This window comes from Phoenix dactylifera, chromosome 16, assembly GCF_009389715.1.
Source record: "Phoenix dactylifera cultivar Barhee BC4 chromosome 16, palm_55x_up_171113_PBpolish2nd_filt_p, whole genome shotgun sequence".
NCBI classification, from domain to species: domain Eukaryota; kingdom Viridiplantae; phylum Streptophyta; class Magnoliopsida; order Arecales; family Arecaceae; genus Phoenix; species Phoenix dactylifera.
The window spans coordinates 10,644,686-10,667,386 of record NC_052407.1 but is presented as its reverse complement, the minus strand read 5'-3'; the positions used below and the strand labels follow the sequence as shown (position 1 = coordinate 10,667,386).

The 22,701-nt window shown below is 37.4% G+C and overlaps 1 protein-coding gene across 3 annotated transcripts in view; it reads left to right on the top strand.

The window, feature by feature from the left end:
* The window catches only part of LOC103719298 (DExH-box ATP-dependent RNA helicase DExH6-like), a 30,100-nt gene extending 8,535 nt beyond the window's left edge, over nucleotides 1-21,565 (top strand). The window contains exons 2-14 of one of the 3 annotated variants that reach the window (XM_008808480.4): nucleotides 1,150-1,240; nucleotides 4,879-5,194; nucleotides 5,319-5,393; nucleotides 6,059-6,103; nucleotides 9,069-9,159; nucleotides 9,256-9,314; nucleotides 10,878-11,039; nucleotides 15,692-15,744; nucleotides 17,242-17,275; nucleotides 17,404-17,493; nucleotides 17,585-18,589; nucleotides 18,669-19,742; nucleotides 20,406-21,565. In XM_008808480.4, coding sequence (XP_008806702.2) covers nucleotides 1,150-1,240; nucleotides 4,879-5,194; nucleotides 5,319-5,393; nucleotides 6,059-6,103; nucleotides 9,069-9,159; nucleotides 9,256-9,314; nucleotides 10,878-11,039; nucleotides 15,692-15,744; nucleotides 17,242-17,275; nucleotides 17,404-17,493; nucleotides 17,585-18,589; nucleotides 18,669-19,742; nucleotides 20,406-20,813 — 3,503 coding nt within the window. In that variant the 3' untranslated portion in view covers nucleotides 20,814-21,565. Of the gene's footprint in view, nucleotides 1-1,149; nucleotides 1,241-4,878; nucleotides 5,195-5,318; nucleotides 5,394-6,058; nucleotides 6,104-9,068; nucleotides 9,160-9,255; nucleotides 9,315-10,877; nucleotides 11,040-15,691; nucleotides 15,745-17,241; nucleotides 17,276-17,403; nucleotides 17,494-17,584; nucleotides 18,590-18,668; nucleotides 19,743-19,953; nucleotides 20,295-20,405 lie in introns of those variants that run through there. The other 2 variants (XM_008808481.4, XM_008808482.4) reach the window with 2 other exon arrangements.
* Nucleotides 21,566-22,701: the final 1,136 nt, after the last annotated feature.

Below are 22,701 nucleotides of genomic sequence, written 5' to 3'. Positions count from 1 at the left end.
ACAACATATCATGAAATCATACCAAATTCAAAAATTTTGGCATAATTTCTCCTTATTTTCTTATTTTTTGGGCATTTTTTGATGTTAAAGAGAGAAAAAAAGAAGAAATGAGTGGGAGAGAGCCACCTTACCTTGTTTTGGGTTGGATCTTTCTTTATTGTTGAAATCACCTGCTTTTTGGCAAAATTGTTGGGGGGGCGGGGGGTTGGGTTGGGGTGGGGTGGGGTTTGAAAAGAAAAATGAAAATAAGACCTGAGAAGCCTCCAGAGGCCTGAACCGGTTAAAACTATCTAGTTCGTAGCGGTTCTCGTCATTTAGCCAAAAAAAGCTCCGAATCATGCTGGTTTCGCATCAGTTTGGTTCAATATGGGGTGAATCGGGCGGTTCAGCTTGGTTCGGCCCGATTCGGTAGACTATGCTTTAATATAATGCTTGTAACCTAGATTTTGGTTGAAGTAGGGTTGATGAGGTCCTGGGACCATTCTACTCTTTGCCAGAACTGTATTTGTTCCTTTGTATTTGGATTGATATGAATTTATTCATATATACTGAGAATAGTGGTGAGGGTATAACCCATGAGAATTACCTAAGCCAAACTCTTAGGAAACACTTCTCAGAATTAAGCATAGAACTTCTTCCAAGTAGAGGGCTGCAACCATTAGGCTATAGTCCAGTTTTAGTCTAATAGAAATTTTCAGTTGATTATTCTGTCTTTGGACATAATCATGATGCACAGTAGGCTGCACACCAATCCTGCATATCCTTTTTGTTTTTCTCAGTTTGAGTTTCTTTTGAGTATGTTCTATTTTTAATTTTTATTACTTCTTTTTCCTTTTTTTGTTGCATGTGTGGATCAATTTTCTAAATCCTCTTTTTTTCTTGCAAATTTGAAAAAGATCTGTTGTTGTATCACATTTAGTATGGCTGTCCTTAGTTTGACCTCTGATAACACCTATGCTACTAGTTTTCCTTAGACCATCAGTTAGTGAATAATTTCATATGCATATGCATCATAATGCTTGAGTTTATGAGGATTGCCATTCTATATAGAGATTTTAGTCTTTGAGATAGCTTATTATACAAGTCTACTTCTCAAGTCCATATTTTAGATTACCATCTTGTTTGTATGATGCAAACTTTGCCTTGCAGTTTACACATTTGAACCTGGTTTGTCGAAGCATGAACGAGCTGCAATTCATGAAATGTGCAGAAAAATTGGTATGATATCAAAAAGTTCTGGGTGAGTGTTAGAGTACTTTTGGCAATTTCGAAATGGAAGATGTCATACATAACCACACCTTTGAGCAATAACATGTTTTGTTTATTTCTACAATGCAGTCCCTGGCTTACACCAGAATCTTTGATTTCATTGTCACACTTTGGGTTTAGTGATGAAGCATATTTCTTATCTTTATTTTCCCTGAAGTTTGATTTTCCTGCTAACTTTGAACCTTCTTGCATATGTGTTGGGAATCTTTGCAAACTTTGCATTCCTTCAATTTTGGAAAATTTTAACTTAAATACTTGTATATTAAAATTTGTGGTCTTAATTCAGGAAGGAGTCCATTTCATTTTACTTTATTCTTTGTCTATATGTATGTATGTACGTATGTTTGGATGGATGGATATACACATAATTACATACATGCAAGATGATCCTCAAGTCTAGGACTTTGCTAATTTTAATGTCTCATGCATGGTTGGTATGGGAGATCCTCTAGTCTGGGACTTTGCTAATTTTAATGTTTCATGCATGGTTGGTATGGGAGATCCTCTCTAGTCTGGGAATTTTAATGTTTCATTTATGGTTGGTATGGGATCCTCAGACTACTTACCTATATCATTCCACAGCTTAATCGTGTAAGCAAAGAAATCCATAATGCTAATCAACTATACTTTTTAACATGTAAATCAACTAAATGTTAGAAGATTGTAATAATCTCAAAAGAGTAGAAATAATGATGATAAGATAATCGGGCACTTTGCACCTCAAATATGCTTAAAAAAGTCAAATCCACCATAAAGTTCTAAGAAAATTCATACTCATTGACAGACAGTCTCATGGTTTTGGCTGTCTTGTATTATATGCTAGATTTGTGGATGAAGTTTTCAATATTCAACTTTCCATCTTCCCCTCTTTTCTTTCTGAGTCTAGTGCATCTTAGATAGTTGTTCAATGTTTTCAACTGTTAGTCACTTTGGAACCACTATGTTTTTGCCTATGATTTGTTGATATTGTCAAAGGCAGCCACCTATTCATTTGCCACTTTCGTAGTTATCAAGCAGGAATTTGGTCCCACCTTGGTGCTTAAAGGCCATCTGATGCTCAGCCTGCAGCTTTGTGGTTGACTATTTAACAGCAGACCAGTAGCTCTAACTCTTGTTTTTATAGTATGGTGATAAAGTGACTTGCCTCCTATTTGATTCTCTCTAAATAATGTTTTAGATAGAATCAATTGAAGTATATAATTTAAAAGTGAGTCAATTAATCCATACATTATTGGTTAATGAGATATTGTGATCATAAAATTCTCCATCTTCTCCTTTTCCTTCTTGAATGAAAGATATTTCTTTATTTTCTGTATGCAAAATATAATTACAAATTTAACATAAATTTATGTGTCCCATCATATTTTAGCACACTAGTGCTATTGATACCACTCGTTTTTATACTCAGTTGATGTATAATTAGAGGCCACCAAAATACATTAATTTTGGTTTCTAGTAATTTGTTGCAGTATAGATCATTGTTAATGGTATGAAACTTCAATTTTTTATGTGCACGTGTATGTATGAGTGATGTAGGAAGCCTTGATTAGGGAAACTTAGGGATGCTTAGTGGGTTGTTTTGGAATAAAACATTAGGTAATTGTGTAAGAAGCTAGGGTTTATGTTGGTATATGGATGGGGGCGACTTGGTTGTAAACTAGAGTCAAAAAGATGGATTTTGAGGGTTTTATGTGAGTTGGAAGTAGAAAAACAGGAATAACAAAATTGTTTGTTTTGTGAATGTGAAGGCTAATTGATGGATGGGTGCTATGGATTTTGTTGCTTTTGGTTGCAAGGGTTTAGTGGGGATGGAATCAGATCTGAATTTGAGATTTTAGAGTGCTGTAATTAAAGAGAAGAAGAAGAAAGAGAGAATTTTGTAAGCATCACACCTATGGTCAGAATTGCATCACACAACTCTAAAAGAAAGTATAATTGCTTAGAAAAATTCTCTAAAATTTTGACTGCTTTTTTAATGAGAGAATACGTCCCTATTTATAGAGTTCTAGTACTCATACTCCTACTAGGACTTGGACTACAAATAACAAATCTGTAATGTTGACTAATAAAACCCAACTAAAGACCATAACTAAAGCCCCAAGATACAATAGACCTAATATACAAGCCATGAACCATATTGCCCATGTCCAGAAAATCTGGACAATTAGAAAAATAACCCTAACTCCACATCATCCAACACATTCTAAATCAAGGCTTGAGCATTAGAACCAGCTTTAGGATGCCTTTTATAGGTTTTCAATGGCTGCTGCCAACATCCTCCATCAATATATATATATATGTATGTATGTATATGTTTATATATATATGTGCATGCATTCATGTATGTATCTATTTATATATGCATGTATAAAACTTCAAGTTCCCACCTAATTCTGTATGTGTTTCACCTATTCTTTTACAAGGGTCACTGCCTATGACAATATGAGTGATTTGACAACTGTGTGATTTATGACTAAATATAATAGTGCATCTTCTAAAGTCCCTTCACACATGAAACTAGAAGGACGCTCGAGGCCAACCTTTGATATAGGCTCAATTTAATGAAAGTCTTACCCCTTTAACAGCGACTCCTTCACTTGCTTCTGCCACCTCAAATGCATGTGTCTATTATTCTTGGTGTTACTTTTTGATGGACCTTTGGTTAGTGCTTTAAACCTGTCTAGGACATAACCTGCTTCTATAAACACAAATTCTGTGTATTTTTTACAATATCAATTTTGAAACGGAGATTGTGCATCTATTTGGAAATAATCCATGTGTTTTCTCCATATGCAAATTGGCATTCTGATTTTATACGTGGAAGCAAGGAAGGTGGAACCGTCCCGAATTGTCCAGTTCGGGGCGTATTGAGCCGTACCAGGAGCAGAGCGGGATGGTTCCAACAATGAAATCGAGAAAATGGCGAGGGAGAAGGAAAGAGAGGACGAGAGAGAGAGAGAGAGGGAGAGAGAGGAGAGGGTGGCGGTAAGGCATGGCTATTGGAGCAGGGCTGAAGGAGAAGGGGAGAGAGAGCTTTCAGAATAGTGGCTGCCGATTTCACTTAAAAAAATCAAAAAAATATAAAAAGGGGCCAAAGCCTTTGTTTCTTTTCGAAATAGGGGTTTCAAATGTCCTCTCTTCCCCCTCTCTTAGCCTTGTTCCGGTAGCCACCGCTCACTGCCATCCTCTCCCTCTCTCTCCCTCCCACCCTCTCTCTCTCTCTCTCTCTCTTTTCCTTTCTTTCCTTCTCTTTCGCCCCCTCCCTCCACCTCTCTCTCTCTCTCTCTCTCTCCACTATGCTTTTATGCTCCCTCTCTCCCTTTCTCCCCCTCCCTCCCTCTCTCTCTTTTTCTCTCTCTCCTTCTTCCTCTCCCCCTCTCTTGCTGGTTTCCATCGGTTCACACCAGAACGACACGGTATGGTGGTATACCGTACTGTACCGCCAGCCTACCGGCATAGGTGCTGGTTCCGGTATTGCGGATCTTGCGAACCTTGGATGGGAGGATGATAGATTTGGATGCATTATCTCTTGTATTCCATAAGCCAACTTGTATTGTGGAAGATTGCTAATCAAACTTTAAATTGACTTATCAACTTAAATTTTGATAGGTATGGAGAACGTAGATGTCTTTCTGTATACAAAAACAGAAAGAAACAGGGAGCTATTAAGAATGAAGAAGAGACTGTTACTTGCTTGAAATTTTCAGAAGAAACAAAAAATGTCTTACGGGACCTATTTACACGTTTTCCTCCTGATGATGGGGAGTTGAGGGAAGAAGCACTCAGGAGTTCTAGCAAAAAGGCCGGTAAACGGCAATGGAAGCAAGATAGTAGCTTTTTCAAACCATCAATGCACAAGTCTGAAATTGCAAAGAAGGTGGATCAGCTTACATCTAAGATAAATGGGTCTGCACAGCTGAAAAAGGTTATCCCCTTATGCCAAACTTAATTGGAAATTCCAAGTTCTTCTGCTTCTTATCTCATGTGATGTGTTGTAGACAGCTGTTCAAGGTTTTGATTTGACAAACTATGAATGGATATATATGCAGATCATGGAAGACAGAGCTAAACTTCCAATTGCATCCTTCAAGGATGTCATCACATCAACATTGGAAACTAACCAGGTCCCTCTATTCCTGTTGCTATCTATCCTCGTTTTTTATGAAGTTCAACCTTGAATGTCCAAACCTCTCAAATTGATCATGCCACCAATTTAACCTAGTTTTTGATGGGTAATTCTTCTATATGAATAAATCCTGAAACAATAGTGTTTTGTTTTACCAAAAGGAATCTAAAAGATGCTCATCCCTTCAGATTACACTATCTAAAAGATTACATAGTGGTGTTACATAAATTTACTAAATTGTACATGTGGTGCATCAATAACTAATAAATATGTACTTAATATTTAATTACTTTACTCAATAAAGTCCACATATATAACATAGCATGCGCATCTACACTAGCTTTCACAAGCTTATGTAGCAACCGAGATGAATAAGCCATTAATTTAGAGCAACATCACAATTCAAGTATCAAAGGGTGAATAGTTCTGTGGGTAAGGACAAAATTTATTGATCTCACTTAAACAAATTCATGATGTTGCTGTTTCACAGTTTTATTTAACTGGCAACTTCTTTGAGTATTTTTTAACATTTTATTGCCTGAGCGGCCTGAGGTTATACTTTTTTCTTTTTATATTAGTTTTAGAATATGTAGAAGGGTTGATTTTTTGAACTTTGTACATAGCTGATGACAATTCTTCATTTTTCTGTTCGTTAATATCCAGGTGGTGCTGATTTCTGGTGCGACTGGTTGCGGTAAAACTACTCAGGTTGCTGGTTATTTACTTTGTCTTCTTTCTGGTACCTTTGTTGGATCTTGCATAGGAAACTACAGCAAAGATTGTTTCTTGTTACTTCAATGCCTTGTTTTCATGCATATATCTGCATCTCAATGACATGCGGGTTTTATCATTCTAGTCCGATCCACATTTCTAAGTTTGTTATTTTTTTCGATATTGCTTCTTGTGTACATTTTATTTTGTCAAAAATCTATTGCTTCTATTCAAGGAAATAAGAAATTTGTTACTTGAGTCTCTAGTTAATTCCCCACTATGCTAGATTGTTAGTCTTGACTATATAAATGTGCCGGCATGGAAGATAATGACATTCAGATGGATGGTGGCAGAAAATTAGATATTTCTATCTCAAGGAATGATTTATATCTTATGTTAATTTAAAAGTTTTTGGAGTACAAGTTACAATTACCAAGGATCGCCGAACCAGTATCGATAGGCGTATCGATCGACCACCGTATCGGTTTGGACTGGTACTGAACTAGCCAAAAAAGGTCACAGCGCGCGCGACGCGCTGTGGCAGATCGAATCAGACGAAACCGGTCCAGTTCTATCCGGTTCGCTCTTGTACCAGCCAGGGTCGGAATCGTTTTCTCTGTCCAAACCGACTCGGTCAGAGACCAGATCGGTTCGATATGGGCTGAACCGGCCGGTATGGACTGGATCAGCATTTCTTGACCATTACCCTTGGTAATACATCATCATTTATCATTATCATCTTTGATCCAAGTCGATCACGAGACTACTGGTGGACTACTTTGGGTAGGTCTGTACAGGGTTTAAGAGCAAGACCCACTACATCTGAGGCTAAATTGTGTGTTTAAACTTCTGAAGGCAATAATTTGGTTGTACAACGTCCTATTAAGGTATTCTTTTCTTGAAATTGGGAATTTGAGATGTATGAGGATACAACCACCTTCAAGACATTTGTTATACCCATCTGACATGGGTTGATGACAAGATTTGGGCCTCAAAATGGGCCGGTCAAAAAAGAAAATTTCTTTTCGATAAAACACTGACCATGCATATTTTTTAATCTGGAAGAAATTAGGTCGCACAATATCAGACAAAGTTGATGTAGATGTGGAGATCTAGCTTTAGAAAGATTTAGCTTTTCTGTGATAATTTCTACTGGGGAAAACTATAACCTCTTTTCATTAGAAAAAAAATATCTGTACTGGATTCCAAAAGGGACAGGCCTCACTAGTAACAATAGGGAACCTGTATAATGGTTTTACTCGTCCTTAATGAAAGTAAAGGGATTAACACCCCGCTTTCAGAAATTCTTAATATTCTCTATATTTTATTTTGAGAGATTCAAGTTGGTCAGGTTGAAGAAAATTCTTTCTTCTCTCTTACCAGATAAATCTTATGCTTAGTTCGATGCATGATGTTGGATAATTGATACTAACTTCATATTCCTTTAGGAGAAATGTCGTATTGCAGTTCAGCTATTTCAATGTTGGATTGTCTTAATTATCTGCTAATTTGTAATGTGAAGAATTAATCCTATTAAAGCTATTTCAATACGTGCATGAATATGAGTTTCAGTTAATAGTTCAGCTGTAGCATAATCTTTAACTGCTAATCTGCAAATTATATGGAAATATCGTCTGTATCATGTCCTAATGAACCATCCTACCTTCTAAATATCCATCGGCATTGCCCATGAATCATGATGCATATTTCGAATAAATAAAATTTCTTCTGGAGAGAACATAAAAATTAAAGTGTTTTATTGTTTGGTGGAATCATCATCTTTCAACAAATACTCCTTAAACTTGAATTGCTCACTTGCACTGCCTTGTGATGGGATCACTAAGTAAAACTGTGGTTCTCAACACAAGCAATTGTGGTATCTCGACAGCCTCAGCTTCTTCCAGTGGTTTAATAGGATTTCAGAAACAGTGGAAGGAGATTCGCTGGTACCCTAATTGTAGATGTGATGTTTGTGGCATTTAAGCTGACTGGGTTCATAACCTAGAATTCTGAAATCAAAAATAAAATTTTAAGCCCCATGACGACTCAAAACAAGTTAGTAAAATTTATCATGTAAAAATTTAAGCAGTGTCTGTTACACAAGTGAAGAAATTCTGATGCTTTCCCCCCATTAAGTAATCTTTTCCCTTGATATGTTTTGTTTGAATTTTTGAAACAACATGAAAGTTTTCCCTTCTTCAGAGATATACCTGAAACCTAACAACAAAAAGGATGCACTAGTGAGATATTGCAAATATGCCACTCATCAAGTTAGGTTCATCTTTTTCTTTTTTTTTTTTCCCTCTGCGAGTTCCTTAAAGATTACCTTCTTTAATGTCAAGTTTTAAATGACAAGGGCTAGAAGAATGAAAAACTAGAAGATGGTGTTGATAAGAGGTTCATACTTTTATTTAAATATCTTGGTGCATGCCATGTTAATATTTCACTACATAAATTTTATTCGCTAAGTGAAGCTTTCATTTGAGGGGATTTTCTCACTAGTATATATATTTAATCTGCTTTTTACGAAAATAACTTTGAACCGTCCATGTGCTTATTAAGGTGTTCTTTGTCACATGTGGATGTATCTAAAATATCTTAGCTTGTTATAAATTGGTTCTTACTACCTTAAATTTTTTATCAGTGGATGTAGTAACTCGATATAATGAGTACCATTTTTGTAAAACATGCCAAAGTTCACCTAAGGGCATGTTTGGTTGCCTGTAAGTGGATAAGTCAGCTACAGTGACTTCAGCAACCCACTAGCTGAAGTCACCTTGGGAACTTTTAGTTGGGTTCCTCTGAAAGTGGGACTCCCCCACCCTGGGCCACTTTGGGACAACCAAAGTGTGCTTATTGTCTTGCACAATTGTGCATACACACCCTGAAGATATTAATGGATCTTTGCTTTCCGAGATTGTTTTCTTTCTAGGCTGACTAATTTATCTCCAACAAAATTCAGGTCCCTCAATACATCTTGGATCATATGTGGGCAAAAGGTGAGGCATGTAAAATTGTGTGTACACAACCCAGGCGCATATCAGCCATTTCAGGTGCTTTCACCTTATGATCTTGTATTCGATATAATTCTCCTTTACATGTTTTTTTAGCAAATCTTGTGCTTATCTTTGAACTTATGAAATGAGCAGTTGCTGAGAGAATTGCTTATGAAAGAGGGGAAACTATTGGAGAAAATGTAGGATATAAGGTAATTGATTTTACTTAATATACTTCGATTTCTGCTAATTTTATGACCAGTATATTTATCTATGTCCTTATCAAAAAGGTCTCTGAAACTAATGCTCCAGTTTGTTGTTTATTTAATTCTAATATTTGTGATACTTATTTGCAAAGATTTTTGGAATTTGTCCAGGAGAAGAAAGTTTTATCTTTTTTCAAAGATAAAGATGGGAGTAACTTGCATTACTTAAGTTGATCTAGAATTGAACATACCGTTGCCAAGTTATGCCATGCATTTATCACAATAAAGTGAATTGTGCTAAAAATTGAATATAATGACTATATAGAAATTTAGCTTGACAGAAATTGTGTAATCAGGTATGTTATATAGCAATTGCATACTTCTTTGTCAACTTGAGAGCTAAACAGCATAGCACAAAAGATTTTCATTGTCGCAATGCTCTAAGGTAACCTCGATTAGGAAGTGTAGGGATTCAAGGATCCCTATCTGTAATTTTTAATGTTCAAACAGCGGTTCAAGGCCATGGTAGATGGATTAAAGAAGAGTAGATGATAAAAGAAAAATAACAGGAAGGAGGAAGGAACAAAAGAATGGAGGGATCAGTGACACCAGGATGCCATAAACACCTGAGGCATCTATGTAGTATATAGGTTATTATTTATAATGTATGAGCTATGTAATTAAGTCTAAAATGCAGTAATAACTAATCTACAATCCTCTCGTGCCCATAATAATGTAGATTATCATCACAAGAAAAAAAAAAAGAAGTTAGTGCACGACTGTGAATTATAATTGCCTGCTTCTGCTTAAGCAACTCATAACCATATGCCTTTTGATTCTATAAGTTGCCTCATGTCCTGTGGAGTAATGTAAGAAAACCGCAGCTCATCTTTTCAAATCAACATACTAGGTACTCCTTGATTAAGTATAAGGTGCTGTCGAAACTAAGAATCTATTATTTATGACCAAGCTTTCAGGAACTTGTTCTTTGCAGTCTATCCCGGTTGCCCCAGATTGCGCCAGTAAGGAACCGCAGCCTGGGACAAATCCGGGTCCCCAGGACCTAGTAAACTGGGCATCCTGGTTGATACCAATCTCTTCCAGCCAATGGCTAACGTCTCATATGTCAACCACCAGGCTCCATGAACTATTCTATATCAAGAACACATCATTCTATATCAGTTGCTAATGGTCAACAACTCCTGTATCCACTACCATAAATTGTAAGCACTGGCATGAGACACGGAAAATGCACTTTATTTATGTTCCTGACTGTTACGTCGTGGTTACAATTTTGAAACTTCTTTTCTTTAATTTATGTATGCATCTTGAGTGCTCCACGGATAAGATCTTGTTGGTCAGTCAAATATCTAAAAATTGGTATTTTTCATTCTGTCTTCTTTGAGAGGTTTTTTCTCTTGCTTTTTCTTAAAAAAAAGTTCCTAGCATGTAATATAGTTCATTCCTCAAGACTGATATAGATTGTGTATTTTATAACCGTATTTAGTCACAACTGTATCTGCAGTTGATATATGCTCAGCGATTCAGTATTTGTTTCAAAACTTTTAGATACGTCTGGAGTCTCAAGGCGGAAAGAACTCATCCATAATGTTCTGCACTAATGGAGTTCTTTTGAGATTATTGATCAGCAGAGGTGCAAATTCATCCAAGGCAGAAATGGGAAACAAGAAGCTGGAGGATGGTATCATGGGAATAACCCACATTATTGTGGTAAGTTTAATTTCTATTTCATGTGAAATTGTGAAATCTGTTCCAATGAAGCTATTTGAATATTTGTTGTTATTTGGTTTAGAATTAAAGCTTTTGTAATTTAGATTGATCAGATCTACCTGAACTTAATCGGGGTAATCTATTTCTTTTAGGATATTTGCGTACATACCCGTCCAAAATTGATATTTGCGTAAATACCCGTCCAAAATTGATATTTGCGTGAATACCCTTATCAAACACTTGTTTTGTATGTATACGTTTCTATTTTTTTTTTTTGCATATGTAGCTATGCCATCTAACACCATTAAAAAGTTAGAGTTTTAAAATTGAAATGATGAAATACCAGTAATGAATAAACATGCAAAAAGAAACGTTTATAAGGGTATACATGAAAATAGCAATTTTGGAGAAATTAATATAATTTTATATATTTAAGAAGGTATATACACAAAAATTTCTTGGATTTTGGCATAAATATCCTTCAAATATTGGAATTTGCATGAATGCCTTCCAAATTGATACTTACGTGCATGCCCTTACAAAATACTATTTTTGTATGAATACCTTTGACATAGCGATTCAACTAACGTGATTAGTCAAAATCATATTTATTTAAATTAAAAATTAAGAAAAATTATGAAAGTATCTTTTTATTCTTGAAATGGGTAATAGATTAACAGGTCTCATCGGAAACTAATATCTCTACCTCCTTTGAGAAATTTTTTGATCCCTTTAGACCTTTTTCACTTCTCCATTTGGAATCAAAACCATTTTCTTGGCTCTCTTCACCACCATAGACAGTCCTTCATTATATCCTCTTTTACATTAAGATGGTCAGATCCTGCTTTTAGCTTTATGGATTATTTAAAAAAAAGTGTTGGGACTTGTGAGAGATTTGCATCGTTTATCTTTTAGTGTATGAGATTTGCAATGCTTATCTTTTAGAGTTGGAAAATTTCTCATGTGCAGGCTGGTGGTTGATTTAAAATTACTGAACAAGATGGGCCCCATATACTAGATTTTTTTTCTAGAAAATTGAAGCTTCAAAGAAAAGTGGCTTAAGGTACATAACGTAAGGGGTGACCTTCTACCACATAGCCGTGGAGGTTGTTAATAAGTCTGAAGGGTTCGATCATTCAATGATTTTGCTTGGGGATGATTGATATTGTTCTTCCATTCATGAGCATAGTAGTAGCAAGGAAGCTTGATCATTGCAATCTATTGTGTACCTTTAAGAGATTCTAATTTTTTTTATATTCTAATACATGCCCTCATATATGAATCTATAACAAAAAATATTTTAAGCTATATTTTGATGAAATAAGATATAGTGGTTTTTATAAATAAAGAAGAATAAAGTAGAATAATCCTATGATTAATGAAAGAACTTTCATAACTCTTTTTGTTATCTAATTGTCGAATCAATCTTTTCTTAAGCAATATTTTTATGAAAAATATTGAAGAGCAGGCACTAGACAAATCCATGTGTTAAAGCAGGTTGAAATAGAAAAACATAAAATTAGATTTTTTTTGCATATAAACCCTCCTAAATATGTGAAATTGCATGAATACTCTCGCAAAGTGTTATTTGCATATATACCCTTATAAATGTTTCTTTTTGCATATCTACCCATTGAGGGTATTTCAATCATTTTAATTTTAAAGCGCTAATTCTTAATGACGTTAGATGGTGTGGGCATATATGCAAGAAAAAGAGAAAATGAAGGGTATACGTGCAAAACAAGTATTTTATAAGGGTATACATGCAAATATCAATTTTGGAAGGGTATTCATGCAAATTTCAATATTTAGAAGGATATATATGCAAAAAACCCTTTCATTTATAAATGCTTAAATAAAAATTAATTGGTTTCTAAGAGGCGGCTTCTGTTTGACAAAGTCTTCATGTTGGGTTCATGCAACAATCTTTTATATAAAATTTTCACTTTATCTTTTTATAACAATAAAATAGAGAATTAGATTCTTGTTTAAAGCTTCACAATAAAAGGCGAGGCTCATTTGGAACAAGTTGCAATGTGATCTCGAAAAGGCATACGACAGTCTGAATTTGGACTTCCTTGAGACTATACTATATAAAAAGGGATTTTATTCCCATTGGATTGTTTACCACTCAACCGAGGAATCTTCTTATTTGGGTAGAGGAAGAGGAAAGCTATTAAGACGACTTTTAGCTACAAGCGCCCATTCTTGAAAAACGTACTGAACGGCTTCGGATGCTACACCTGCCTATACAAGAGGGAACCAAAAAACGGGAGGGTACCGCATTGGGCGTCTCCTTGTAGTTGGATCCCCAATTTTTTGAAATGTTCCAAATTCCACTTGAGCATCCAAATCTGGATCAATACCAGCAAAAACATCTCTGAACGATTTCCGGTAGTCATCTATCACGACAATGGATCAACCCGATTTCGAGCGATTGCCTTCGCGGATCCAAACGTGCTCACAAGGCGCACAATAAGAATAAGACCAATAGAGACTCGAATTTTCATTTTTCGCTAGTGGCTACGTGATGTGGAGTTCAGTTTGATTGTGTCGAGACAGCTATGGCTAAATCATTGTTATATTTGTTGGTGAAGGAAATCGAGTTTTTATCTAAAGCTTTCGCTAATAAGTTAGAGTTTTCTTCAGCAGAGCTTTCCCGAATTAAAAAAAAGCCTCTTCTGGTAGTGCCCCTGCCTTTGCTTCAGAGTGAAGCCGCTGGTGGATCAACGCTAAGGGATGCTGGAAGAGGCAAGGATGCTGGCCACAACAGAGAAGAGGGGATGGAACTACGTCTTTCATCCCGTATAGGGTGATTGAGGGATGGAGCTGTTCTCTTGATGGAAGAGAGTAGGGCCGCAAAGTACCGGCAGATCCTACTGAGCAAGAGGAGAAAGTGCCGGGTGAGATAGGCGACAGGTAGCTTGCTTCCAAGCCGGCCCGGCCGCGAGGAATCAAGAGATCTTTGCCGGTGCTGACTTGGATCTCGGGTGACGGCAGAACTTTGAGTTTATCCTTACCGGATCGTTACAATTTTTTTTTCTTTTTGTTTGGAAGTGAAAAAAAAAAATTTGATCTGTATAATTGGTACACCCTATTCCTTTTTCGTAGCAGGTGTCATTGTAGTAGGTAGGGGTGGCAATATATGACCCGACTTGCAACTGACCTGCTTTAGGTAGATTCCTGTTTGGCATAAATAGGTTTGAGTCGTAAATGGGTTGATCTGACCTAACCCAATTATTGAACAGGGCGGGTTCAGGTTTGGAGTCCTTACCTGTTTAACCCATTTTGACCCGTTTAATAGTTGGGTCAGGTCATGGCTCAACTCGTTTAATGACTTGATCTGTTTAAAATGCATTTAACCCATTCAAGTTCTGCTTAACTTGTTCAAACCTGTTTAACATACTTTAACCCATTTATTAAATGGTAATACAGGTTGGGTTACCTTTTACTAAGGGTTGGTTTTTTGTTTTATGATCTGTTTAATGAATGGGTTGGTTTAGGATTGATATATAGTTGACCCGACCTGACCCAATTGCCACCCCTAGCAGTAGGAAACAGAAAAGCTCTATAATATCTAGCAAGAGTCACTCAGGACTTAAAAACTAGCTGATTCTCATTTGTGCTGCTGCGGCGGGCGGCGGGCGGCGGGGGAGGGGGGGGGAGTACCTTATTAAGTATATTTTCATGTCATGTGATATAACCTTTTCTATACACATAGTAATTTACCTGTACATATGCCTCTTGCTGTGTGCTGTCTGGTTTGTTGGTAAATGTCTTTGGAATGTCTATGTAATGGCTTGATGCCTTATATAATGTATGTATGTATGTGTGTACTAGTGAGATGATATGTTGGGAAATCTCCCTTGACAATGATAAGGTCAGATAATTGACTTTTTAAATAGATACACATCCTTTAGCAAGACAAGCATATGCGGTAAGTTGTGTTTTTTCCAAGGTCGGAGGAATTGGTATGGAATGAGTCGGTACGGGCCGTGTCGGGCCTGTACCGAGAGAGGAAAACGTCTGAGCTGGAGAAGGAGAAGAGAGAGAGAGAGAGAGAGAGAGAGAGAGAGAGAGAGCGGGGGAGGGAGAACGAGCGGCGGCGGACGCCGACAGAGGGTCGGTCGAGGCGTGATCTTGTCCCCTTTCGAAACAGGGGACGCGGCCGTGGCCTTGGCCTCCGCCGGCGTCCGCCGCTGCTCGTTCTCACTCCCCCGCTCTCTCTTTCTCTTCTCCTTATCCGGCTCCGGCAGCGAGCCGTTTTCAATGGCGGAACCGTACCGGTGAGCCATTGGTACGGCTTGGAATGGGCGAAACCAGCCGGTTCGGCTCGGTTCCGCATTCCTTGGTTTTTCCAAAAGGGGGAGTGCAGTATTGGTGTCTAATTCCATTTATTGGAGATGGTTGCCCAAATACCTGCAGATACAGACAGAACATCAATATGTGATTTTGCATTTATGAATTGGTAGTGCTAGTTTTAATGCTAGTGCTCGTTTTAACAGTCCTGGATCTGATTTTGTTTTGTAACTTGGAAACTGTCACTGTGTTAGCTTGCAAAAGATCATGCATTGATTGTTGTGTTTTGTTATCTTGTGACATAATATTCTATGACCATGAATGATCTCGTTCTTCTTCTTCTTCTTTTTCAGGATGAAATTCATGAAAGGGACAGGTTTTCTGATTTTATGCTGGCAATTCTCAGGTACTTGAAAAAGGACCACTTTATCTGGTGTCAAGTTACTTCACCATGGTCATAAGTGTCATTATTGGATTTTGTATTGCATTTTATATTATGTATATATAGATTTGGCATAACTTATCTTTATGGTGTAGAAACTTAAAGTTCTGAGGTTTATTGGCTCCTTTATAGGAAAAGAAAAGGGTCATCATGACATAAATTAATATGTTTCGACAAATTACTCAATATTTTTTAAGATGAATGCCCTTCTCCCTTCCAGGTTTGTATATTTGTTTCTAGAATAAGGAGTGTGATAAACACCAAGGCCTAGGCTAGGGGAGTGCATTCATCAAGTAAGAGTTCTGTACTTTAGGATTTGTGATCTTATATCAAACTCTGCATGATAATCTCAGAATGGCTGAATCATCATTGCACCCATATGGGTTCATGTACAAAATATTTAGGTAATGCTTTTCTTTTATTATTAAGATTAAAACACATTTAATCCACCTTTTTCTTGATCATTGAATTCATTGACAAAGCCTTGTGCCATTAATCTTTGCTACTGAATCCAGATTGAGAGGATGATTTGGTGAACTTTTAGGTGTTCAAACACCATGGATGGCCCATTTGACATTAATGTCACCGTGACTGTTGATGCTTTATCATATTAAGCATCATGATATACTCTGTACCCATCATTTGATCTGCTAGGTGCTTCTTTACTGCTAAGGTTGAAAAAGGTGGTTTAGCTTTTGGTTTTGACTAGGCTAAATGAGTTACGGGTTAATGCTTTTGGTGGTTTCAGATTCAGTTTTGGAAGTTTTGGTGGAAAATTATAAAAAAAAAGAATATCAATTGATAATAGAGAAATGGTTTGAAACAATTAAAAAAGTCAAGAAAATAAATAAGATATCATTTTAATACATTTTTTCAGACCTTTAGATGTATGATTTCACTGGCTTCTCACCAAGACAGTCAATATTTTGTTTAAAAGATAATGCTGAAAATTTAACATAGAGAAAATAGTATATCATTTTGATTTTTGATGGCAATCTAACGTATGAAAGTCTGGGAAATAAGATATGAGTCCAAGAACTGCCATACCTTTGTCATAAATTTTATTGTCCCCTAAACCCCTCTGGAACATGATTCTGCAATGGTTCTCAATCCTATCAGAACCTGCCAAATCTAAGTTTAACATAGAGAAAATGTTTTTCCTCATAAAACAATGAGAGGAGTAATGAGAAAGAATGGCATGCATAACTTGTATATGTGAAAAATTTGTCCTCATAAATTAATTTCAGCCAAAAAATTTGGTGGAACAGTTTCAGGTGAATGCATTGGTTTTGGTTCTATAATTTTCAGGCAGAGCTTCAAAGTTTAAACCATGGTTATGACCACCATATGTTGATCAACTTGAGCATATGGTCACAAGAAATTGCCTTTTTTTAAAGTTTCTGTTTAACAACAATTTTGGTTCCCTAACTTCTTTCAATGCCATACGTGGTTTACTTGCAGAGACATCCTGCCTTCATATCCTCATCTTCGAATGGTAAGCACAATTTTTTTATATCGTAATTTTCTTACCAGATAAGCTAATTGCATAATTCAATTATAATTATTCTTGTAAAATAAACTTCTTTCATGTAGTCTAATATTGATCAATGATCTATTCCACAGGTACTCATGAGTGCTACTATTGATGCCGAGCGATTTTCGCAGTACTTCAATGGATGCCCCATTATTCAGGTCCCCGGCTTTACGTATCCAGTAAGAATCGTTCTCATGTGCCTTTGAACTATCTATTCAAGCTCGTAAGCTATATTTAGTCTTTTATAATTCTATAGTGTCTCTTCTTCAGGTCAAAACTTTCTATTTGGAGGATGTCCTTTCTATCTTAAAATCTACAGATGATAATCATCTGGATCGTGTGGCCATAAGTGGTGTGGAGGAAGGTACTTCATTGACAGAAGACTACAAAAATGCCCTAGATGAATCAATCAATCTAGCTTTGTCAAATGATGAATTTGACCCACTGCTAGAACTGATTTCTTCTGAGCAAACACCAAAAGTCTACAACTACCAGCATTCGTTGACTGGTGTATCACCATTGATGGTGTTTGCTGGAAAGGGCAGAATAGGAGATGTATGCATGCTCCTGTCATTTGGTGCTGACTGTTCTTTATGTGCCCAAGATGGAAGCTCCGCTCTGGATTGGGCTCAGCAGGAGAATCAGCTCCGGGTCTGTGAAATTTTAAAAAAACACATAGAGAAAGATATATCAAAGTCAGCAGAGGAGGAGGAGCTACTTGGCACATACCTAGCAAGCATTAACCCGGAGCACGTTGACACTGTACTGATAGAGAGGTTATTAAGAAAAATATGTACTGATTCCAAGGAGGGAGCTATCCTAGTGTTTCTTCCGGGATGGGATGACATAAATCAAATCAGAGAGAGATTGCTTGCTTCTCCATTTTTTCGAGATCCATTGAAGTTTGTGATTCTCTCTCTCCATTCTATGATTCCATCTGCAGAGCAGAAGAAAGTTTTCAAATGTCCACCTGTTGGTGCCCGTAAAATTATTCTCTCAACAAACATTGCAGAGACTGCTGTTACCATTGATGATGTTGTGTATGTGATAAACAGTGGTCGGATGAAAGAGAAAAGTTATGATCCTTATAACAATGTATCTACTCTGCAGTCTTCTTGGGTTTCAAAAGCTAGTGCAAGGCAGCGTGAGGGACGTGCTGGTCGTTGTCAGCCTGGAACTTGTTACCATCTGTACTCGAGAACACGTGCAGCATCTCTACCAGAGTACCAAGTTCCTGAAATAAAACGGATGCCAATTGAGGAACTCTGTTTGCAGGCAAGCTCTTCACTTTTCCTCATCCATTTATGATTTATACTAACATTAAGTGATTTGGCTAAACCTTTTCCCCTGGCAGGTCAAGTTGCTTGATCCAGATTGTGGAATAGTAGACTTTTTGCAGAGAACTTTGGACCCTCCAGTTCCAGAAACTATCCGTAATGCAATCATTGTTCTTCAAGACATTGGTGCCTTAACAGATGATGAAAAGCTTACAGATCTTGGGGAAAAGCTTGGTTCCCTTCCTGTTCATCCATCAACTAGCAAGATGCTATTATTTGCTATCTTGATGAATTGCCTAGATCCTGCATTAACACTAGCATGTGCATCAGATTATCGAGAACCATTTATTCTGCCAATGGCTCCCGATGAGAGGAAGAGAGCTGCAGCAGCCAAAGTTGAACTGGCTTCCTTGTATGGTGGCTATAGTGATCAGCTTGCAATTGTTGCAGCATTTGATTGTTGGAAGCGTGCAAAAGACAGGGGTCAAGAATCACAGTTTTGCTCCAAGTATTTTATCTCTTCAAACACCATGAACATGTTGTCTAACATGCGGAAGCAGCTTCAGAGCGAATTGGCAAGAAATGGTTTTGTTCCTTCAGGTATATCTAACTGTAGTTTAAATGCCCAAGATCCAGGCATCCTGCGGGCGGTCCTCATGGCTGGTACTTATCCAATGGTGGGAAGATTGCTCCCCCCTCGCAAAAATAGTGGTAAAAGAGCTATTGTGGAGACGGCTAGTGGTGCCAAAGTTCGCTTGCATCCACATTCCTTGAACTTTAATTTATCATTTAGCAAATCAACTGGTAGCCCACTTATAATTTATGATGAGGTTACCCGTGGAGATGGGGGGATGTACATAAAAAACTGTTCTCTGGCTGGGCCATATCCATTGTTGTTACTTGCAATGGAGATGGTTGTTGCTCCTGCAGATGACGATGATGAAAGTGATGAAGATGAAGCTTCCAGTGGTGAGGAAGATGAGATGGAAATGAACACATCTTCTGGAAAGAGTGGAGAGGAGATTATGTCTTCTCCTGATAACACTGTATCAGTCGTCGTTGACCGATGGTTAAGATTTGAATCAACAGCACTCGATGTTGCTCAGATTTACTGCTTACGAGAACGGCTATCTACTGCTATCTTATTCAAAGTAAGATTCACTTGTCTGTCATTAACTTTGCATTATTTAGGGGTGGAACCATCTGCTAATTTGTCCTCTTCTTTTACTGCTAGTATCTTCGAACTTTCAGATTTTTGACGGAGTAAAGTGATTGTTAGGGAAATCCTGCTATTTTCCTGTCACTTTTTTAAGTATTTTAAAGTTCTGTTTAATTTGCAAAAAGGTTTGAACTTATTTGTAGGTCCTGTTGCATTTAAGCCCACTGGTTGTGAATTACTATGAGAATAATTATCGCGACTTTATCCGGAGAAGTGTGAACGTTTAAACCAATTGTACTCTTAACAATGTGAACTGGTTGATGCCTTGATGGTCACACCTCCAGTCCATGGAAGACATTCCAGTTTCCAGTCTTATTTACTTTTTGGATGGTTCAGCTTGGTCTGTACCTCATTGTAACATTCGTCACTTGGTATGAAGCTGGTCATAGCAATGAGGCCATATGACACCAAGTTATAAATAAGTGTAGCTTTTCCATTGTAATGGTGATGACTTGTATGCTTTAATGAATTCAATTTACATGCATATCTGTACGATCTTCTTGGCTTTTCTATGTATGTGTATTTTTTGAAGTTACACGGGTCTCATTATTTTTCCCCCTTTGATTGAATCCTTACTGAAGGTATACCTTTGCAGGTCAAGTATCCACAGGAAGTCCTACCTCCTGCACTTGGGGCATCCATGTATACCATTGCTTGTATTCTTTCATATGATGGATTGCCGAGTATAGTGCCTCGTGAATCAATGGATCCCCAAAAATTGAAGGCAGATGCCACTGACATGAATCCGGGAAGGAGAGCAATTGGATATATTTCACCTGGCAAATTCCTTATATCTTTAATATCAGATAAAGTCGGAAATAAATCGCATTTCCACAAGAACAGGGCAGCAGTGCATGGTAGTGCCATCTCAACAGGCTCCCTGCCACATGCCCCAGTTGACAGGTTCCAACAACAAGGGCCTGCCTTAAATGGACGAGGTTCCGGTGGTGCTGCACCAAGGGTCAGGTCTTCTAAACGGCAGCGCAAGAGTGGGTCCCAATGAGAAGTGATAGGTCCGAAGCCCATTTTTAATCATTTTCGATTATATTGGCTTGATACCTAGGCCCCATTGAGGGATCCACATGATGTAAAATTGGATGGGTCTATTCAAGGGTTATCAATGGATTATTCTTCTATATCTAACCAGTATCTTTGGCTCTCTCCTGAGGTACGGCAGGACTTCATTCAACATCAATGATTGAAGCAAAATGTTTGTGATGAATGCTTTGAGTTGCTCAGGACACTGCCTGCTGCCACGTAAAGCTATTTTTCCCTGGACATCATTTCACCAGATGTGTTGTACTCTATGGCTATTGATTTTTAACTCTGTTGCATCTTACTGATCTGGTGATTCTGACCGCACCGGTTAAGAAGTCCATTTTGTGGCAGCATGCTAAAGGTGCTGAGAAGTTGGTTGAGCTTTCCACTTTATTTAGGAAAGTGCTGGGATCTGTACCACTAATCAATTTGTTAATGCAGTGATATAATCTACATCTTTGCGTGGATTGCTAACTGGTATGGAGCCTTTGAGCATGTTACAGAGCAAATAACACAGTAATGAAACAGAGGAACAGAGAAAAGAATTGAGGCAATTGCTGATTTCGACGGGGCTATTTCAATTGGGAAAACAGAAATTACTTGTAGAATAATATATATTCATTAATCCCTCATCAGTTTAGTTTTTGTAAAATTGATTCTCCTGTCTAGGTGATTTTAAAGATGATATTTATTAAACTAGACATTCTTTGGCCTAAAGATTGATCTGGACATTATCATTTTTTAGATAGTGTCATTTAAAATTGTTCTGAGTTCTGACCAAGTTTTGATTGGTGTCATATGCAACCCTCCCAGACTTTTAACCCTCTGTACCGGGAGGTTGTCTCTGGTCCATGCTTTATATAAGTGGGTTGTCTGTACATGAATGCTAGGGCATGGCATGTGCATTGCACAAAACTAGTGCAAGCTTCAAGCTGCTTAAGTTGAGGGATTGCCATAAGTTCTGCATTGTGATCTTTTCATCGGGCACAACTATAGTGTATTTTGTCATAAGATTTGAGCTAGGTGGTGTTTGGTTGGTACTGTTACAGTTTTATTCGACTCGATCCGTCCATCTTGTTTCCTATCTAACTTTTCTGCCTCATATTGCCTCGAGGCGAGCACAGGTCAGGTATGGGTAATGACTTACCTGATCTATATCCAATCTGTTGCCATCTCTAAGTCAGGCTTTAAGGCAACCACTGTTGAATGCCTCAGAAACTCTAGCAACCTTGCTCTCTCTCCTCTCCTAAAGTGATGAGTCAATATGTCACTTGGCTCTGCCTCCTTTAGAAAAAGGATTTGATGCTATAAAGGCCATAGGTTGCCATGGATCAAAGGAAAGGACCAAGTATTAAAAAATTCTGCACTATGAGAACAAGAATTTAGTGTAAGACTCCAAGAATGATAAATTGACAAGATGATATATTCGATTTGTTGTTTGGTTGTGGAATAGGCATTGAAAGGGATATCTCTTGCATTTTTTGAAGAGATAGGCTTATTCTACAGGATATTGGTGTTTTGATGTATGGTTGAGGAATAAGTGCAGGGGATAGGCAGAGAGAATGAGCTGATTTAATGTGCATGGAATTTTGTGATAGTTTAAATTTACATATAAACCAAATTATCCTTTCACGCTTTTATTTCACAGTATAAGTTTATCCCACCATTTTGGTGGAACATATTTGTACCGCTAAGAGCAAATATTTATCTGACTATGTTTTAAAAAAAAATCTAACTGTTAGTATAGTTAGTTCTCACCATATGGATTGTTGCATATGGTACAAATATGGAATTTGAAATATCGAACTTGCTCTAAATCCCATCCAAAAAGGCTTGCTAGAAGGTATTTTATG